The 19,822-nt window shown below is 33.8% G+C and overlaps 4 protein-coding genes across 8 annotated transcripts; 1 reads left to right on the plus strand and 3 right to left on the minus strand.

Annotated features, from left to right (window-relative positions):
- Positions 1–114: 114 nt before the first annotated feature.
- Positions 115–4,658, minus strand: LOC122634392 (ATP-dependent RNA helicase DHX8). The gene has a single exon (XM_043823290.1). It carries the CDS (start codon positions 4,234–4,236, stop codon positions 649–651), a length of 3,588 nt encoding a protein of 1,195 aa, XP_043679225.1. The 5' UTR covers positions 4,237–4,658; the 3' UTR covers positions 115–648.
- Positions 4,659–5,189: 531 nt separating this feature from the next.
- On the plus strand, positions 5,190–11,840 carry LOC122634278 (eukaryotic translation initiation factor 3 subunit A). Of its 2 annotated transcripts, none has more exons than XM_043823067.1 (5): positions 5,190–5,403; positions 6,383–9,070; positions 9,319–9,500; positions 9,583–9,731; positions 10,496–11,840. In XM_043823067.1, the coding sequence occupies exons 1-5, from the start codon at positions 5,355–5,357 to the stop codon at positions 10,560–10,562; spliced, it is 3,135 nt and encodes a 1,044-aa protein (XP_043679002.1). In that variant the 5' UTR covers positions 5,190–5,354; the 3' UTR covers positions 10,563–11,840. The 2 variants fall into 2 exon arrangements, with proteins under 2 accessions (XP_043679002.1, XP_043679003.1); XM_043823068.1 differs by having other exon boundaries at positions 10,499–11,840.
- On the minus strand, positions 11,541–16,482 carry LOC122634283. Of its 4 annotated transcripts, XM_043823077.1 has the most exons (6): positions 15,400–15,499; positions 14,534–15,177; positions 13,599–13,868; positions 13,200–13,388; positions 12,993–13,128; positions 11,541–12,860 (listed from the first exon to the last, which is right to left on the minus strand). In XM_043823077.1, the coding sequence occupies exons 3-6, from the start codon at positions 13,819–13,821 to the stop codon at positions 12,722–12,724; spliced, it is 687 nt and encodes a 228-aa protein (XP_043679012.1). In that variant the 5' UTR covers positions 13,822–13,868; positions 14,534–15,177; positions 15,400–15,499; the 3' UTR covers positions 11,541–12,721. The 4 variants fall into 4 exon arrangements, with proteins under 4 accessions (XP_043679012.1, XP_043679010.1, XP_043679013.1 ...); XM_043823075.1 differs by lacking the exon at positions 15,400–15,499 and adding an exon at positions 16,354–16,482 and having other exon boundaries at positions 13,599–15,177; XM_043823078.1 differs by lacking the exons at positions 14,534–15,177; positions 15,400–15,499 and adding an exon at positions 16,354–16,479.
- Positions 16,483–17,654: 1,172 nt separating this feature from the next.
- On the minus strand, positions 17,655–19,641 carry LOC122634282 (DNA polymerase interacting tetratricopeptide repeat-containing, protein of 47 kDa). The gene is made up of 6 exons (XM_043823074.1): positions 18,996–19,641; positions 18,752–18,923; positions 18,488–18,680; positions 18,121–18,401; positions 17,870–18,034; positions 17,655–17,792 (listed from the first exon to the last, which is right to left on the minus strand). Exons 1-6 carry the CDS (start codon positions 19,258–19,260, stop codon positions 17,699–17,701), a joined length of 1,170 nt encoding a protein of 389 aa, XP_043679009.1. The 5' UTR covers positions 19,261–19,641; the 3' UTR covers positions 17,655–17,698.
- Positions 19,642–19,822: the final 181 nt, after the last annotated feature.

The raw sequence follows: 19,822 nt of genomic DNA on the forward strand, positions 1-19,822 counted from the left end.
AAGACATATTCCTATAATATAGATTTAAATTGAAGATATACTTAAGTTCGAAATCTTCCATTCTTAAAAAGGAAATAATTATTACAGTCATAAAAAATATACATATGTACATAAATACAATAAATTCATCACACGTGCGATCTAATTAATAAAGAGTTTATGACATACACAAATAAAGTAGTTCGCTGTCCCAACTACAGGGTTTCTCTAGTAACATATCAAACTGCTGTTAATCAACTACAGTTTATGATATATTTATCGAATATATCGTTCTAAAAAATGAAAACTTTTAAGAAGAAAATATTAAAGTGTACTATTTGACGATTTTTTCATATTCACATTTTAAAATCAAATTCGTATGTAATTATTATACACTATTTGGATAATACACGTATGTGAACGTATTCGAAATATATACACTTTTTCTCTATACCACAACTTATATATAATGCTATGTAATAGATATACATAAAAATGTGTTCAAAAGTATATTACAATTCTTGCGTATTTGAGCATTCTAATATTTTCTTTTTTATATTTGAATGAGATTGCTAATAGCTATGATTTCTCTATGTCGTATAAAATTATTTATTTACAGATCGTTTATATACAAAAAGTTTATATCAACAGTATATACTTACAAATAATTTAATTACGTCTTCTACGAACCCTAGATATTCGCCAGGCATTGGGTTCTTCATATTTATTATATAGGGGCTCAAGTCTTTGATTCTTTTTGAATTTACTAAGTTTAGTTGGATCACTAAATTTGAAAAATGCTGGAGCAAATTCTACTAACCATTTTGGATCTATAGTAGTTACTTCTCTCATATACTCTTTTGTAGTTTGTACTAACTCATGATAAATTACCCATTCAGGTTGCCTATTAAATAATGCACTGCTTGGATGAATGTACACTACTTGACTATCTACTAAAGTTCTGTAACCTTCTTGAGGATCCTTCTTGGCAGCATTTCTAAAGAACCCAGAACATACTGCTTTTTGAATTCTAACAGTATTTTTTCCCGCGGATACTACATCGAGTTTATGCCTATCCATTATACCTAACAATTGTTTTCGTACATCTTGTGCTCTCTTCAGTGTCCTCATTTGAACAAAATTTTCATAACACCATGCATTACTAAATTTATTATTTCGCCAAGAATTATAAACTGCCAACAATGTTAAATGATCACCTTCTGCTTGATTAAATTTTGCCTTTTTCTGATCTGCTAAAGCTTGTTTATCCTTTGGTCTATAAAAAACATTTTGTACGGACAGCATACTAACTATAGTTAATATTTCGTCCGAACATTGAAGGTGTACACTCATAATTAACATTTTAGATAAATTAGGTTCTAAAGGAAATTCAGCCATGCGTCTACCAAGACGTGTCAAAAGACCTTCATTGTCTAAAGCACTCAAACTGTGTAAGGATTCTAAGGCCATAATAAGCGATTCTACTGGTGGTGCATCCATAAAATCAAAATGTAATAAATCATTAATTCCCATTGTTTTTAGTTGTAGTACTGTAGTAGCTAGATTGGTTCTTTGAATTTCTGGTACAGGTGTTGGTAACATTTCATCTCTATATGCCCTCTCGGTATAAAGCCTGTAACATTTTCCAGGACCTGTTCTACCTGCTCTGCCCGCACGCTGTTTTGCAGCAGCTTGACTTATAGGAGTTACTATGAGACTATCCATACCAGTTTTCGAATTATAAACTTTCTGCTTCACAAATCCTGGATCAACAACATAATAAATACCATCTATAGTCAAACTTGTTTCAGCAATATTTGTTGCTATAACAACTTTTCGTGAACCTGGTGGAGCTGGTTCAAAAATTCTGGTTTGCATTTCAGAAGGCAGTGCTGAATAAACTGGTAAAATGATTAATTCAGGTACATCAGGACCTAACGATTTCATACGTTCATATAAGATCTCACATGCTGTATCAATCTCCTCTTGACCAGTCAGGAACAGAAGAATATCTCCAGGAGGCTCTCTTAAATGTATCTGCATCACAGTTATAAGTGCAGCATCTAAATAATCAGTCTCTGGTTCTTTCGTATACATTACTTCTACGTCGAACGTTCTTCCAGGAATAGTAAAAATTGGTGCTTCAAAGAAGTATTGAGAGAATTTAACGGCATCAAGGGTAGCGCTAGTTACAATTAACTTTAAATCAGGTCTTTTACCAACTGCTTGTTTAAGAAGTCCAAATAAAACATCTGTATGAATAGTCCTCTCGTGTGCCTCATCCAACATTATTACAGAATAGGTTTTTAAATCTAAATCCATAAGACATTCTCTAAGTAACATACCATCTGTCATGTACTTTATGCTTGTCTCTGGACCAGTGCAATCTTCAAATCTAATGGTATAACCTACTTCTTGCCCCAAACGACATCCAAACTCTTCAGCTACTCTTTTAGCAACAGACATGGCAGATATTCTTCTTGGTTGAGTACATCCAATTTTACCACGAGCAGTAAATCCTGTTTCTGCTAAATATTGAGTGATTTGAGTTGTTTTTCCTGAACCAGTTTCGCCAATGACAATTAAAATTTGATTATCTGTCACAGCCTTCACTAGATCATCTCTAAGTTTGTATATTGGTAAAGTCTGACGTTGTTCAAGCAATGTCAAATTAGTTTTCTTTCCAAACGAAGATTTCTTCCCACCTATTACATGCTTTTTCCATTCTGGCAGATCTTGCGTTTGCATACCTATTCCACGCATATTAGCAACGAGTGTTCTGCTTTCCGCATCTGGTAGAGGATCGATCCAATTTTTGTTAATACCGGTAGGCACAGAATCCATTTCCTGTTCTCTCTGTAACATTTTTTGCTCTCTCCTTTCTTTCGCCAATGCACTTTGCATCATTGCAGCTTGAGCTAAAGAACCATCAGGATTTTTTACTATACGTACAGGACTCAAATCTCCCAGTGCTCTACCATGGCCATGTAAAAATGGAGGTTCCTCTTCCACCAACTCAATTTCTACATCTTCTTCTTCGTCATCTTCTCTGGGTAGAACTCCAGTTTCTGTGTCAAATTCAGGTAATTCGCTTCTATCTATACAAGATGCAGCAAGCATCTGTTTTATTTCCCATTTCTCAGGAGATGATAATCTTTGCACACGCTTTCTAGAATATGTCTCGTCTTCGTCCCATGTACCTTGAATTTCTAATAATGATGTTGGACGATCCGGATTCCTCAAATATTTTTCATCTTCCTCAATTTTATTGACCGCTACCACTGGATTTAAATCTCTACCCGTTTCTTGATCAACATCTTTCATACTTAAGGAAACTTTTTGCCCACCCACATTCAATACTTTAACAAGAACTTTTTGTCCTCTGGTTACTACATCACTGGCACTAGCTACTCTGCCTTCTCTTCGTAATTGTGAAATATGTACTAAACCTTCCCATCTTCTTCTTAAACCTTCTAATTGAACGAAACAACCAAATGGTACTATATTGGCTACTTTTCCCGTATATATTTGACCAACTTCTGGTTCAACTGAGAGTTCCTCCAAAGATCTTGATCTAGATCTGTCACGATTCCTTGAACTCTTTGATTCCTTATAACCATGCGATCTCGATGTTCTACTGGAGGATCTTGATCTTCTTCTACGTCTCCTACTGTGTTCTCTTTCTTTGGATCTAGAACGATTCCTAGATCTAGATCTACGCTTTTTATCCTTTCTATCATTGGATCTAGACCTATGTCTTCTTTTTTCTCTACTCTTTTCTGAATCTTTATCTTTACTATGTTTACTTCGCTTATGATCATCTTTTTTTCCATTTTCATTATTTTTCAAATTAGATGGTGCTAATGCCTCTAAAGATGCTAGAACGTCGTTAACTATATCTTTATCAGTTTTCTCAGTATCTTGCGTAGATTGCAAGACATCATTCGGTAAAGCTAACGCAGGAAACTTTTGTGCTAATTCGTCCTGTTTGGACTGATTAGTTGTCGCAGATTTGTTAGAAGGAGCAGACGGTTTCATATGTTGTATTATCCTAAGTAAATTCGCTATAAATGAGTCCGAAAACTCAGCACCATTTTCGATCAAAACTTTCTTGAACGTTTCGAAAGTATTATTTTCTTCTGACAAATGAATTATAAATTCGGCCAAATCCTTATCGTTTAATCCTAAATGATTTTCTAATTCTGTACAAATTTTTGACACCAAGGATAAATGTTCCAACTTCGTAACCTCGTCCATTTTGCTTTTTCTTCGTAAGAAAAATCGTAACACTAATAATAACAATATCGTAGTAGTAATTGTAAATCGTACGAGTAAAAATATAAAGATTATTCTATAATTTAACGCTTTGGCCGTATATGAAAGATTAATATACGCAAACGACGATTTTATACGAAAATACAGAAATTATTTCGTGCCTTTCTCTCTACGATTGACGCACGAAATCGCTTTCGACGCCATATTGTGACGTCATCGTAAACAGCTTAGTCCGCCAATGAACGAGTCAGAGCGATAGATGTGATTGGTCCGCACAACGGACCAATTGGATAACGGAAACGAATAAGAACCTTCCAATAACATTACCGCTATTGTTTCCTTTTACGATACTTCCTTACTTACGACTCTTTCATCAATCATTTCTTTGTTATTCGTTGTTGATAGTTTAGCTAATATATGTATAAAGAGATATGTAACAATGTCTTATTTTTGTAATTTACAATATAACCTAGATCCAACTATGCAGATGGATAAGAACAACACACGTCGCCTTAATGTAACGATACTGATAACAATCATCGTAAAAAACACTGTTAACTAACTTTTTTATCTGATACAACAACTATATTTAACTATTATTTCCGATTGACAAAAATATTTCATTAAAATCTATTAAAATTAACGTCGAATAAAAATGTCACATATACGTACGTCTTAATGTATTACAATGGGACAATCTGATACTTTACAGAGAATCGTCCAATCAATGCAGACCTTTAAAGCGTATTTATGATTCGAAAGAAAATTGAATATATGTATGATAAATTGATATTCAATGTAATATTGGTCGATATATTTATTTCATTATTAAACCAATCATATTTCATTAGGATTATAAAAAATGATTATTACCTTTTTCTATAAGATTAGAATATAATAGAAGTTGATTTGATTTGCATAGTAAAGGAAGCCATTTTCTATAGTGGCCGCCTTTCATCCGGAACACGCGATCGAGGTCCTTGGCGTTGAACGTTACGCCTTTGGAAAGCTTGTACTTTTAACCGTGTATGCAAAATAATTTTGTTAATTATTAAGATAGTGCGTATGATATACGTTTGAAACGTATTTATAGTGCAAACATGGCGCGATATGGGCAAAGACCCGAAAACGCACTGAAAAGGGCGAACGGTATGTAACACCTTTTAGCATTAAAGACATGACATGGCTGATAGCCTGATTTAACCTGCATGAAAATTTTATTTTTATTACTTTATCTTCTCACATCGTTTTTTTTTTTTTTTCTATACAGTTAACTTCTTTTATCTTTTAATGTGATTAAAATTATTTGAAGTAATAGTAGTTTACTCAATGTTTTTTCAATTTATATCTATATATCAATTTTATGTACTGTGTCAACATATGTATGCAACGACATGGTTCTTGGCTAAGTATTGATAAAGTGAAATTAAAAAAAGCGTTACGTACTTTCCGTATAACCTTGTCACGAAATTTCTTTATCACACGAGACTTTATTAAAACGAAATTAATCGATTAGAATACTCTTTGTCTCGTCCTCATGTATATAAAGTTCCTATAATAATCGGAATGAAATTAAAAGCATTCTTTTATTCTCATTATGTTCGAATCAATCGTCGATCGTATACGTACTTAATTACTTCTTAAATATGTTATTCGTTTTAAATATACATTATAGTATAAGTGAAAAGCAATGAAATTTCGAGATATTCTATACGTATGCATATATATACATATATATATATGTGTGATAAGCCTACGTTACATACACTTTCGTGTGGGACCATCTGTATGTGTGTACGTACATGTGTATGCATGCACCACCGATGCACATGTGATATATAATAAAAATATTCTATAGTATTAAACATACAATGCTATGTATTTATATAATCTTTGTTATATAATCAAAAAAATCTATATTTAAGAAACAATATTTAATTTGTTCGTGTTTCTTATCTCATAATGGAAGGATGTTTTTATTTAACTTAATTAATGAAAATTCAAGAAATTTTATTTTATTTAATGAAATGTATATTTCCGTGCAGTCTTAACAATTTTACAAAATATATATTTTATGTGTATATATATATATATATTCTTACTTTTATTTATCTTTTTTCTTTAACAGAATTCATTGAAGTTGGCAAACCAGCCAGAGCTTTGGACACGTTGCAAGAAGTCTTCCGAAATAAAAAATGGACATACAATTGGTCAGAATCGGTACTGGAACCTATAATGTTCAAGTACTTAGATCTTTGCGTAGAATTAAAAAAATCTCATATAGCGAAGGAAGGCCTTTTTCAATATCGTAACATGTTTCAATCGGTTAATGTTGGAAGTTTAGAAAATGTAATTCGTGGTTATTTACGAATGGCAGAAGAGAAAACTAACGCAGCAAGGAAACAAAGTCAGCAGGCGGTCATTGATATAGATGATCTGGATAATCTTGCGACGCCTGAGAGTATTTTACTTTCTGCCGTAAGCGGAGAGGATGCACAGGATAGAAGCGATCGAACAATTCTTACACCTTGGGTGAAATTTCTATGGGAATCATACTGCCAGTGTTTAGAATTGCTAAGAACCAACGCTCATGTAGAAAGTTTGTATCACGATATAGCACGTATGGCCTTCCAATTTTGTCTTGAATACAATCGTAAGACTGAATTTCGAAAGTTATGCGAAAAATTACGAAAGCATCTAGAGGAGATATGTAAACTTCCACAATTAGTTTCTAACGTCTCTATGAACAAAGCTGAAACTCAACAATTGAATTTGGAAACTCGACTTAATCAATTAGATTCGGCGATTCAAATGGAACTTTGGCAAGAAGCATTCAAATCGTCCGAGGACGTGCATGGTATGATGAATCTATCCAAGAAATCTCCTGTTCCAAAAACGATGGCTAACTATTATCAAAAATTAGCTATGGTCTTTTGGAAGGCAGGTAATTATTTATTCCATGCAGCAGCTCTCTTTAAACTATTACAGTTATCGCGCGAGATGAAAAAGAATATGTCACTGGAGGAACAACAACGAATGGCTAATCGCGTATTGCTAGCCACTTTGTCTATACCATTGCCATCGGCACATCCTGAATTTGATCGTTTTATCGAAACTGATAAGAGTCCTTTGGAGAAAGCTCAAAAGCTCGCGACACTTTTAGGATTAACACAACCACCGACGCGAGTTTCCTTATTGAAAGACATCGTCCGATTGAATATCGTCAATCTAGCCTCGAGTCAACTACAGGAATTATATTCTTGGTTGGAAGTTGAGTTCCATCCTCTGGAACTTTGTAGTAGAGTCGATTCAGTCATTCGAACGTTGCAAGCCGATGAGAATAGTCCTTTGACGCAGTATATACGCGCTTTACAGGACGTTACGCTTGTTCGGCTAGTTCATCAAATATCTCAGGTCTATCAGACTATACAATTCGCTAGATTGCTGAAACTTGCCAAGTTCACAACAAACTTCCACTTGGAACGGCTTTTGGTCGATTGCGTTCGTTACAACGATATGCAGATAAGAATCGATCATGGCAAACAGTGCGTACACTTTGGCGTTGATCTTTCGGAAGCTCAAAGAGAGGATCATCCGGATGGCCCAGTCCTACAAGCGATGCCATCGGAACAGATTCGTTGTCAGCTGGTCAACATGGCTACCGTTCTTCATCGTGCGATCAATGTGATCAATCCAAACAAGAAGAAGTTCGAACGTGAGAAGCTTCGTGGCGCGATGGTTAACCATTATCACGAAACTAAAATGAAGGAACACCAGAGGATATTAGGAAGACACAAGATCATCGAAGAAAGGAAGGAATACATCGAGCACATCAATACGGTTCGCGAAGAGGAAGAAATGAGACGTCAAGAGGAATTACAGCGTCAGCAAATATTGGCTGAACAAAAGAGACTCGAGCAAGAACGCGAGGAACGTGAACGGAAACGTCAGCAAAGTGAGATCCAGCAGATCAAGGATCGACATCTCAAAGAGAAAATGCAACAGATTTCGCAGACCAGTCATGGGCAGAAGGTGTTGAAAAAACTCGACGAAGACGAGATCAAGAAACTTGACGCTGAACAGATAGCCGCCCGCGAAGCGGAAGAATTACAGAAAGAACGTAGAGAGATGCAACAAAAATTGAAATCTCAAGAGAAAAAGATCGATTATCTGGAACGTGCTAAACGTCTTGAAGAGATACCTTTATTAGAGAAAGCTGTCGAAGATAAGATGGAACAGGCAAAGAAACGTTGGGAACAGCAGGAGGCCGAACGTATTGCTGCTGCCATCGAAGAGAGACAACAAGCTGTAGCGACTAGAGAGCGTATGGCAAGAATGAAGGAAGATCACGATATATTCTTGGCCAAGATTTTGGCCGAACGTAAGAGTATTTACATGGAGAAGCTAAAGGAATTTGAAAAGATGTTGAACGAGGAACGTGCTAAGAGATTGCTCAAACGTAAGATGGAACGCAAAGCTGAACGTAAGATGAAGTGGGAGAAGGAACGAGCCGAGGCAGCTGAAAGAAGACGTCTCGAGGAGTTACGCATCAAGCAAGAGGAAGAGAAAAAACGTTTGGAGGAAGAGAGAGCAAAGAGGGAAGAAGAGGAACGAAAGAAACGTGCCGAGGAAGAAGCAAGAAAGGCTGAACGCATAGCCAAAATTGAAAAACAATCTGAAATAGCCAGAGCTCGAGAAGCTGAGATCGAACGTCGTATGGAAGAGCAGAAACAAAAGGAGAAGGAATTGTTAACGAAACGAAGACCGGATGATCGCTATCGTCCACCTAGAGATGGCCGAGATGGCTTTAGACCTAGTAATTATTTTTTCTAATAATTATATGCCCTTGTTCTTGTTGTTGTTGTTATTATTATTATTATTATTACGTAGTGATTCATAGGGATGATTCCCATGTTCTAAAAAAAATTCTCACTGCGTTTTTTTAAACGTTATTAATTATTCGAAGAACATGTTTGTGTGTCACTCCAATAATTAAATCGCGTCCTTTTAATGTTTACCATATAATCAATACTTTATTAATCGTACAACATTGTTTTATTATAGCTGCTGAAATTTCAAATTGGCGTTCTTCTCAAGCTGAAAGGAATGACGAATCTAGATTGAGAGGCTGGGATTCAGATAAATGGAGAAAGGATAGGAGGAAAGAAGATTTTGAGAGAGATATAAGCGACAGGGAGAGATTAGATAAAGGACCAGAAAAAGCCGGTTTTCGAGATCGTGGAATGGTAAGTAAAATGTTGTGTAACAATAAACAGTTTTGTTATTGCTGTAACATCAATTAACATGGACGATTATTTCACGTTTCAGTCACGAGTAATTCTGTGTAATACTGACAGTCCTCGACCTCGTCGTCCTTACCGACAAAACGATATGAGTCGTAATGATATGGATTGGCGTAGCAGAGACTCTGCAGCTCAAGATGCTCAAGATCCACCAACCAGACGTCAAGATGATAAGTAAGCATTGTTACAACAAAAGTGTATTTCAGAATTTTTTGCATGTAATCATTGAAGCGAAATTTTATATACTCTAACTTTTTTTGATATTTAATAATTATAAGATTTATTATGTTGAATCGAACGAGACTGCATTTGTTCGTTGCCACTATTTTTTTAATTCCATCTTTATTTCTTTTTCTTTTTTTTTTTTTTGTGTGTTCACGAAAAAAAAAACCAACGGATCCTAATCGTGTATAAAATCTGGCAGCAATGTCGATTATTACATGCTAATTCTGAAATATACATATATATATATATATCCTGCATATAATGAATATTCATGAAATTGTAATGGGTAATGTTCATCATCATATATATTTAGATATAAGTCCACGATGAATTAGTTAAGTTTGATATATTGAATACGTTAAGATCGATGCCCGCTTATCGACCATCTCGGTTTTTATTTATCATTTTCTATATAATATATTTCTATTCTAATATAAATTGATAAACACGATAGATTTTTTATTCAATTTTATGGAGAAAAAGTTCACTAACATTAAGCCAATGTAAAAGCTAACACTTTTCATTTTTGATATATTATATTTCAGTGTGTAATTGTACTAAAATTATTATTTAAATGCATTTAAAAAAAAAAAAAAAAAGGATTCTATGATTGTAAAATAATTTTTAATCCCGAGCTGGCCGATCTCTGGGCGGGTTTCTATATACATAATATAAACAGCGAAGTGACATTTCAAAAACATGCTTTCAATTAGTAGACAAGAGGAAAGAAAGCGGCTTCCAGAAGACGATGATTGGACAAAAGTAGACCGGCGGAGTTGAAGACGAATGAAGTTAATGATGATGATGATGATGATGATGATGATAATGATGATGATAATGATAATGATAATGATGAAGATAATGATGATGATGATGATGATGATGATGATGATAACGATAATGACGATAATCATAATACAAGACACAAATCAACAGTATATACATAGATTTCTGATCGATACGAAGCTTGCATAATACCTTGCTATTTTACATATTGCTTCATTTTAATGGATAATAATTAATCGTAGAGCGTCGCGCGTTGATATCGAAAAGCACAAATGTATAATCGATAACAACGCGTTGGCGTAATATCTAGATACAGGGAAAATACAATATTAAATCTCACGGAATATGATTATATTCGTACGATTTTTTACATAGAACATTTACTGTTTATACATATGTATTATTTCTACTTTGAAAATATGGCTTCGTATCGCAGAAGAAAATATTTTATTGGATTGATATGCAGAACAAAGAGTGAGTCCTATGGGCAATCTCCATTAAATATAAATCCTACCAGAATTGGATCATAATATGTAACGATATATACAAACGTAAATGGCGCGAATTACATAACAAAAAAGAAAAGAAAAGAAAAGAAATACGAAACGAACGAGAAAGCTGAAAAGAAACGTGAATAAAAGTTTCCTTATATCCTAATAATCGATGATGCGGCTGCATAGCGTCGCATTAATAAGTTTTTTAAGAATAATACAACTTCGTCGAGGTCATTTTTAATTAATCGCAAGTTTTCTATCACCGATCCATTTGATTTGATACGAAAGAGAGAGTTAAGTCTCTCTTTCTTATTTAAAAATAGTAAGCGAAAAAAAAGAAGTTCTTTTTATTGAAAAAGTTCATCTCAAGCAAATGCACACACACACAACAGACCGTTCATAAACTTTCCTTAACTACTATTATCAACTATATAATAAGAGAATATACAAAAGGAGAGAAAATGAATAAAAAGTGATGTAACATATACAAATAATATGCAGACTACGTTTATTTTTTAGATTTAACAGTTATCAAGTTTTGTTCTCTTGTAAGAGAACGATTGGCGTTAACTATTAACGACACAATGAATCATAATTAAAAAAAAAAAAAGAAGTAACCGAAACATACAGGAAGAAAAAACAAGTCCTATATCGCGTCTACATCTTTATTGTCGTATTGTATTATTAACTAGAATGGAAAATGCAATAATTGTTACGCCTGAAAGAGTATACTAAAACACTTAGGTATTGCATAATAAATATATCGATAAAAACTTCATCTCCTCGTGTCTATTTACAACATATAGCATCGCACTACAAAAACATTTCAATAAAATAGTGCTTGCTATTGGTATATATATATATTGCAATTAACAAAAAAATAATAATAAAAAAAATAAAAAATGCATCAGCCAGATCATATTTGAATATAAAATTATAATGAAATAAGTAGTGGCTCAGATCCTCTGATCACCTATTAAATAAAATATTTAATTATAGTATAGATCTGGACATACGTATGAAGTTATTGAGTATCTTTTTTTGATATACAACTATTATATTCATTTGAAAAAAGGATCACATTGGACTAAGTTAAAGCTATATATATATATATATATATATATGTATATATATATATACAAACTAACATTCGTCATTAATCTTTGATTGATCGAATGTTCACGGTGATCAGCTTCCAAATTTAAAGCATTTACAATTAAATATTATGTACGAAAAAAATACATATTTGATAATAACAGAATCATCAATTAATTAGGATTTACTGTTAATTGACGTGTGTCACAAAACTATCATTCTGAAAATAGCAATTTCACAATCTCTCTCTCTCTCTCTCTCTCTCTCTCATTCGGCAAGAGATCGGCTCTACGTGCCTCGTAGAAAAAGAAACAAAAAAAGTACATTTTACAGACATACAGCCATTCTATACTTCACGATATAATCTCATAATCTTCAACGTGGATAATACACGTGGCAAGAAAAATACCTACTCTTAGGAACTTTTGGAATATAATTTTGTGAATGCATTTAGATATCCTCTCTCTCTCTCTCTCTCTTTCTTTCTCTCATACATACCTTTTTTAAAAAATAGAAATATTACAGTGCGCACTTGTTCGGTATTTAAAAAAAAAAAAAAATACACTAATAGAGCATTATTGCTGCGGCAGTTTTTTCCTCCAATGCAGGAATCGGTTCCAAATTATTGTCTTTTTCTCTTCCGGAACCCCAACCGACTAATGCGATACTAATAAGATGTACAACAGCAGCGGTTGCAACGAGCCTAGGAAAAACAAATCATATAAGCATGATTTTTTATTTGTTTTACTTTGTTTTACTTTGTTTTTATTTATTTATTTATTTTTTTTTTCCTTTTTGTATATCAAAATAAATCGTAAAAGTTTCAATATTTTACCAGAATGAGTAACCAAGTTCGGCCGAACCTTCACTGGTCCACATATTATCGATGTCTTCCTTTGGTAGGACATTGACGTATAGCCTCGTGTAATATTGTGCTAACCATGTACCAACACTCGTTATACACATTATCACTAAAAACACATACGGAAAAATAACATTTCAAGAACTCGGACGACGCGCAAACGTATTCGTTAGAACTTACACGCTAAAATGTTTATAAAATAAACTCCAGGTACAGAGAGAGCTTTAGATCTCGGTGAGGTTGCCGTGTTTAGCACAGCTAAAAGTGCGGCAAAGGCAGCAGTTATCAACGCAGCAGAAGTAGCAGTTAAAGTTCCTACCCAAAGTCCCCAGGACATCACTGTTGGATCTTGTCGTAACATTTGAGGTACTGAAATAATGATTAACATAGAATCATATTAAAATTCAGATTGAAATTCTTTAATGGTAAATAGTGCTATTTCTTTTCTTTTTTTTTTGTATCAAATGTTTATACTTATTTTTCAGAAGTATAGATCAGAAGTATAGATATAACACGTTCTTACATGTAAACGTGTATTTTTAAAGATTATTTATTTATTTATTTAGAAAGATCTCTTACCTGATACGTGATAAGTCCTCCAGCCATAAGCAACGTTCAATTCCTTTTTACCTTGCAACAAACCCAAATGGACTCTTCCTGCACTCTCCTGAGGATTCGGTGTCCTCCAGGGTCGAGCCTCGACCCAGTGTTGCGTAACAAGAGCAGCACAGACCAATCCACCACCGAGTAACGAGAGAAAGAAAGTTGCGAATATGGTGCCCCTTCGAAACATCGACGTCATTCTTGGATGGCGCGGTGTCTGGCCAGGTTTATAAAAATGCGGAAATCCTATGAAATGTAAAAACGGTATATACCATGAGAGAACGTTTTTTTTATGTAGAAGAAAGTAGATATAGACATCGATTCGAAGCTGAAAGTTGCATCTCTCTGGAGAGAGAGAGAGAAAAGATCAACGTTTTTTTAGTCTATATATGTACATTCTCAATTAAAGTGGACGTATAGCCGAACCACTCTTCGGCGATAGTCCACTATTTAAATTATCCTACTGAAACTATGTCGCCGCTTTCGCAACAATTATCCGGTCTGCTAGAAAAAGCTGACAGTGTGAAAGCGCTTTGAAAGTGAAATGACAATCGTCGCTTCTCTTCTCTCTTCTCTCTCCTCCCTCTCTTTTCTAAGAGAACAAAGTATCTACAGAGTGACCGGGGACACATGCGAACGGTGGATAACAAAATTCCTAACACATCTCTAAAGTTCCACAAGTTAAAGTACATTCCTCGTATATAGACCAATCTAAGAGTAACTTTTTGATACATAATCATATCTTGATCATGATTCATGTAGATTCCACGAGCTCTTCTATTTCTAATTTAACTAAACATTCGTGAAAAAGTTGAACTAAGGATCCGAAGAGTTCAATGCAAAATATCTAGATTCTAATTTACTCGTTCCCTAGATCAATTACATTTAGCATAGAATTATAAAATGCACACCTTGATCCTGTCCTTCGGCGAAATGAACTTGATTGAGACTCTTGGAGAACTCCCCTTGTTTAACCTTTTGGGAGAAGTCTACGTTGGCGAGTTTTTTAGAAAATTTAACGCGACAATTGGACCTGTTATCCGATCTAAGAAGAGAAGAATTCGGTCTCGGTCTTTTCGCGAACGTATACGGTATCGTGTACGGTTGAGCGACATAAAAATAAATTGGTCGATAATCCTCGTGAAGCTGCTGTTGTTGATGCTGCACGAAGCCACCGTAAGTGGTGGTCGAAGAACAATTGTTGTTATACAAGCTCGCTGCCGTACGACCGTTACTGTACGAGCTTGCGTATTGAATGCCTCCGTAATGGTTCGCCGTTTTTCGATTATTCCCTTCCACGATTTCAAAAAATAATCGGCACTTTCTAGGTGCCTCCTCTTCCTGGCCGTCAACAGACAAAATCTCTCTCGAAACTCGGTTATACGAGAAATCCCGCTTTAACGACGATTTTTTTTGGCGCTCGATCACGACGATCTTTTCGTTTTTAAAACACTTGCTGATTTTTCTGATGATACGACGCACAACTTCCGAACACTTTTAAGTTCTCCTCGATAACGCACTCTTTCCTGTCTCCTAGACTGTTGCGTCCTTTCAACTGCAAAATAAAGAAAACGAAGAACGAATTATGAACTAGCCTGTATAAACAAAGATGGAGGATACAGAGAGTACAGAGTCGGAAAAAAGAGTAACGGAGTTAACAATAAACGTCTAATTCGAAGGAAAGGGATCGTCTAACTGGATTAAGCTAGACTCTAGCAAAAGATAAAAGATATAAAAAAAAAGAAACAAATGAAGTATGTGTGTCAAATGGTCGGACATTTCTTCGGTTAGTAGAGCGAAGGTGATCTCGTTGGAGAAGTAACGTAATATGATTCTGTTGGACGTTGATGATATTTTAGATTTTTTTCTTCTCTCTTTCTCTTTCTCCTTTTTTTCTTATTTCTATTCACACATAATATATATATATATATATATATATATATATATATATATATATGAGATATACTTGCACATCGACTCGCCGTTACAACCGGTTAGCTCCTGTTGTATCCTTCTCATGAAGAGTGCGTGGCACGCGTGACGCAATTCTTCCTCAAGAACCATACATATATAAGCTTGTAAATATATGTGTGCGTACGTATAATGTACATGTACATAGTATTATATCGAACACTTGCTTCGAGATACCGTATACAGAAAGAGTGAATGTGTGAGAGAGAGAAAAAGAGAGAGATGCATCGTGTGGTCCATCGAGTTTCACGAAACTAGGACACGCGATTCTCTTCCCTGTCGTCACCAGAAAGGTATTTACTTCGACTTCCTCGGGGACAAGCAAATACTCCAACTTCTATACACAGTTCGAAAATAAACATGTGTATTGTAATGAAAAAAGAAGCAAAAGAAAGAAAAAGAAAAAAAAAATATATATATATATATAAAATCGTTGACGCAGTCCATTCGTACTTTTACTTGTAAATCTTTTGCCGAAAGAAAACATTAACTGTTTATTTTAGCAGGTAAAAAGAGACAGAAAGAGAGAAAGAGGGAGATGGTAAATATTTGAAAAATGAGTCGAACGCGCCACTCGATCGTTTTTTATTTCTCTTTCCCCCTCTCCTCTCTTTTCGAAACTTCTAGCCGCATCGAATATCCGATTTCAAAAAAAAAAAAACTAAAAGTTCCTTTCATCTTTGACTTGTTTTTTTTTTATAACCTGATTTCAAACTAGGATAATACACACGCGGAAGTCTATAATTTATAAGATACTTACATGTACTGTCGTAAGTTCGCATTGCAATTGAAAAGAATTTGATTTCTTCGTAAGAGGAAATTCCAATGGTGATCCTCATCGAATCAATATGGCATCCTTGTTGTATCGAATAGGACGTTTCCTTCCTCTCTATATTAATCACAAAGATCATCGAGAATATAGAGGTATTTCTAATATTCGCTTTTAAAATTAATAATTGCAAAAGAAAATATCTAATGATCTCTTAATCGATCGTACGCATATGTTATTAATTATTATCAAAAAAAATTTCCAGGAAATTTTCGAAGATAATTGGAACTAACCTAAGTACACGATATATCAAGAGAGAGAAAAAAAAAATCGTGAGAAAAATAATTTTTGCCAAGTAAAGGAAGCCACGTGTTTAATCCAGGGAAGAAAGAAAGAAATAAGTATAGTTATTAAGCGAGACCAGAGAATAATGGCGTAATTGAGATATAGAGAATGAGAGAAGAAAAAAATGAAAGAAAAGGATAAAAGGTATTGCCTGCATCGTTTTAGCATCGCTTGCGTCTCGCTCCGTTTTTCTCTCGCGGTATATCCAACTTCACGACAATCTCTTCTCTCTCTTTTTCTCCTGTTTGAATTCTGCCTGGAGTGACCTTCGATCCAACAAAAAACGCGATCCTTTTTTCTTAATTTTCAATTTTTTCCTCGTATATCACGTATTTACCGACTAGATTTTTTGAGACCGGCTAATTTGATCGGGAAATATTTCGAAACAACGCGTCTTTCTTACTCGACGACAACGACGACGACGACGACGACGCGCATACGCGATCCAAAGTGTAGGTCGAGAACTGAATTTTCAACTCCTGTTGCTCTTTCTCTTTATGCTCACCTGTCTACCTTCGTCAGGTGGTACAGAGGGCACCACCTTCCTTTAATGTTCTTTTTACTCGTATAACTGATCTCTAATTTTTTTTTTCTCTTTGGAGTTTTTATCTTTCGTCTTTTTCTTTCGTTTATCTTTTTATTTTTACTTCGAGTAAAACTATGACTTTGATTTCTTTGAATTATTTGATGTTACGATTTGACAAAATTATTTACTTTTTTAATGTATACATTCTTTAGGTCTAGTAGATTTATCTTCTTGAGTAGAGCTCTCTTTCGAAAGCCGATTATCGTTTAGAATATTTCTTGAAATTTTTGTCAGACCTTTCGGAAAGACACAGGAAAATATTTTGAATTCGTTCTGTCCATTCGAAAATACTTTTGTTTTATTTTGATATGAAATATGTTGTTGTTATGAAAAAGGCTACAAAGAAAAAAAAAACAAGGACTTGCAAAAGATAAAACCCAGTTTATTTACTTTAACGTACTATCTCTATTCTTTGTGATAGGTTTTCAAATAACGAGCTTCGGCTTTACTGTCTTTTACAAATATCAGGAACGCTGGTGTCCCACCACGAACTAAAAATCTGCAAAAATTATATTAACACGATTTTAGAGAATGAGGCATTTTTAAAAGGTAATTTTTATCGATTGTCAAACTTACTGTTCATCTGTTAATATCTTTCCAAGTGTATTTGAAATGTCCACTTTATGTAGAGAATTTTTATCTTTTCCTTCAAAATATATTGCTACAGTATCAGGGTTATACAGATGTTGAGTATCCCATGGTGGTGGGGAAAAATATAATTCTTCTAATTGTTCTTTTATACTAGAAATACATTGTAAAAAACAAAATAAATTTTTATTCGATAGTTGGGATGTAAAAAAATAGTTTTATAATTGATAAATACATACGTAATATCTTCATGGAAATTTTGTACAAAATCAGTTTCTTGGAATTCAGGATATAAAAATATTACTGGCCATACAAGTTTGTTGTTACCATCTAAATGTACTTTACTTTGCATCAGTTCAGGTATCTTAGATTCCAAATCTTTCAAGTTTGGTATTTTGTCACCATCAAGCAATTCTAATTTGATACCTCTACTTTTGATGGTAGATAACAATTCTTCTTCTTCTTTAGAAAGTTTTGCTGCTTCTTTTTTCTGTTTCCTTTGATCTCGGTAGGAGGTTTTCTATTAAAAATTAGGTTAATATAAATTTAATTGTTATTGTAGAAGTTAACTTATCTGTTTAGTAAATTTATAATCAATGATTTTACATCAGACAATATAATCTGCCTTTTTAAATCCAATATAACTCTCTCTTCTGGGAAAATACGTAAGATTTTATCACATAACTCGTTACATTGGTCAAAATCTTTTACGCGTAAACAACACCTGGCAGCTCTTTCCAAAGATTTAGCATAATCCGATTTCAATTTTATTGCTTGTTTACTGTCATTTAAACTACATCTACAAAATATATTCAAAAGAATTATAAAATATTTTATATTGTATTTCATTAAGAATATTGACAGCTATACCGATAATTTTGAAGCATATAATGTGCAGTAGCCCTATTATTATAAAGTTGTGCCAATAATTCTTGGTCTTTACATCTTGTTCTGATACCTTCCGTATAACTTATAATAGACATACGATATTGTCCATTATTAAAATTAAAATTTCCATCATCTTTATAACTTTTAGCTAATTCTGTAAAAATAAAATTAATCTATATAGAAATGATTTTAAATATTCGCAGAACATTTCACTATAAATACAAACGTTCAGGAGTATTTTCTTCAGGCGAATATTTAAGTTGTTGTAATCCTTCCACAAGGGGAGATAGCGGCTGTCCGGGTTCTGGAGCTTTCTTCATGAAGAATGGGTGATTTTCTAGTTCTTCTAACATACTCTCTTCGGTATATCCCTCCTTAAAAGTTCTCTTTTCTAATTGACTTACAAAATCATCCAATTGCCCTTCCAATTTAGTAGCAAGCTCCAAACGTTCGTCGTAGGTCCAAATTTTCTTTCTGTTATTGTTATCCATAGTTTTTTCTACTTATTACTGTATTATATATTTATCAAAATTGTGGTATAAAATGAAGTAAACGTTGACGAGAGTAACGAAGTAATCGTTCTGTATAAAACAAACAATAAAATAGAACAATTCTGATCGCCCAAACTTCAGAATATATCTATTTCTAAAAAGAACTACTTCCGTTACGCTGGCTAACAAGAAATAAAGGTAGAAGATTGTATTCCTTGCGGTTAGTTTCAAAACATTTCATAAGATGTCGCTGATCGTATATCCAACGTTCTTTAACATTCCTTTTTTTATTACAATAAGAATAAAATAAGAATTATTGTGACAGCAATAAGCGTTAAGTCGTATCTCAAACAATATCGCATATATTAAACATTAAATTAAATAGGACATCGGTCGTTAAACAAAATACATAAATACATAGATTAGATTTTTAATTCGAAGATTGTATCATTTAAAAACGTTAAAACTTTGAATAGATAAATATATCGAATGAAGGACAAAAGAAAATACTTCGTCATATTTTTAATCGTATGTAAACACTGAGACACCATCGTATCGAGAA

The sequence above is a fragment of the Vespula pensylvanica genome, chromosome 14 (genome assembly GCF_014466175.1).
Source record: "Vespula pensylvanica isolate Volc-1 chromosome 14, ASM1446617v1, whole genome shotgun sequence".
Lineage (NCBI taxonomy): Eukaryota > Metazoa > Arthropoda > Insecta > Hymenoptera > Vespidae > Vespula > Vespula pensylvanica.

Bases quoted from the DNA above. Each gene is read 5' to 3' on its own strand.
- LOC122634392 (XM_043823290.1), bottom strand. From the start codon at position 4,236: ATGGACGAGGTTACGAAGTTGGAACATTTATCCTTGGTGTCAAAAATT.
- LOC122634278 (XM_043823067.1), top strand. From the start codon at position 5,355: ATGGCGCGATATGGGCAAAGACCCGAAAACGCACTGAAAAGGGCGAAC. The intron at 9,501-9,582 runs GTAAGTAAAATG...TTCACGTTTCAG, and splicing joins GTTTTCGAGATCGTGGAATG to TCACGAGTAATTCTGTGTAA. The intron at 9,732-10,495 runs GTAAGCATTGTT...GCTTTCAATTAG, and splicing joins ACCAGACGTCAAGATGATAA to TAGACAAGAGGAAAGAAAGC.
- LOC122634283 (XM_043823075.1), bottom strand. From the start codon at position 13,821: ATGACGTCGATGTTTCGAAGGGGCACCATATTCGCAACTTTCTTTCTC. The intron at 13,129-13,199 runs GTAAGTTCTAAC...ATGTGTTTTTAG, and splicing joins TTTTATAAACATTTTAGCGT to TGATAATGTGTATAACGAGT. The intron at 12,861-12,992 runs GTAAAATATTGA...TGTTTTTCCTAG, and splicing joins GAACTTGGTTACTCATTCTG to GCTCGTTGCAACCGCTGCTG.
- LOC122634282 (XM_043823074.1), bottom strand. From the start codon at position 19,260: ATGGATAACAATAACAGAAAGAAAATTTGGACCTACGACGAACGTTTG. The intron at 18,924-18,995 runs GTTTGTATTTAT...TTATTTTTACAG, and splicing joins TGAAGAAAATACTCCTGAAC to AATTAGCTAAAAGTTATAAA. The intron at 18,402-18,487 runs GTAAAATCATTG...AATTTTTAATAG, and splicing joins GGCAGATTATATTGTCTGAT to AAAACCTCCTACCGAGATCA.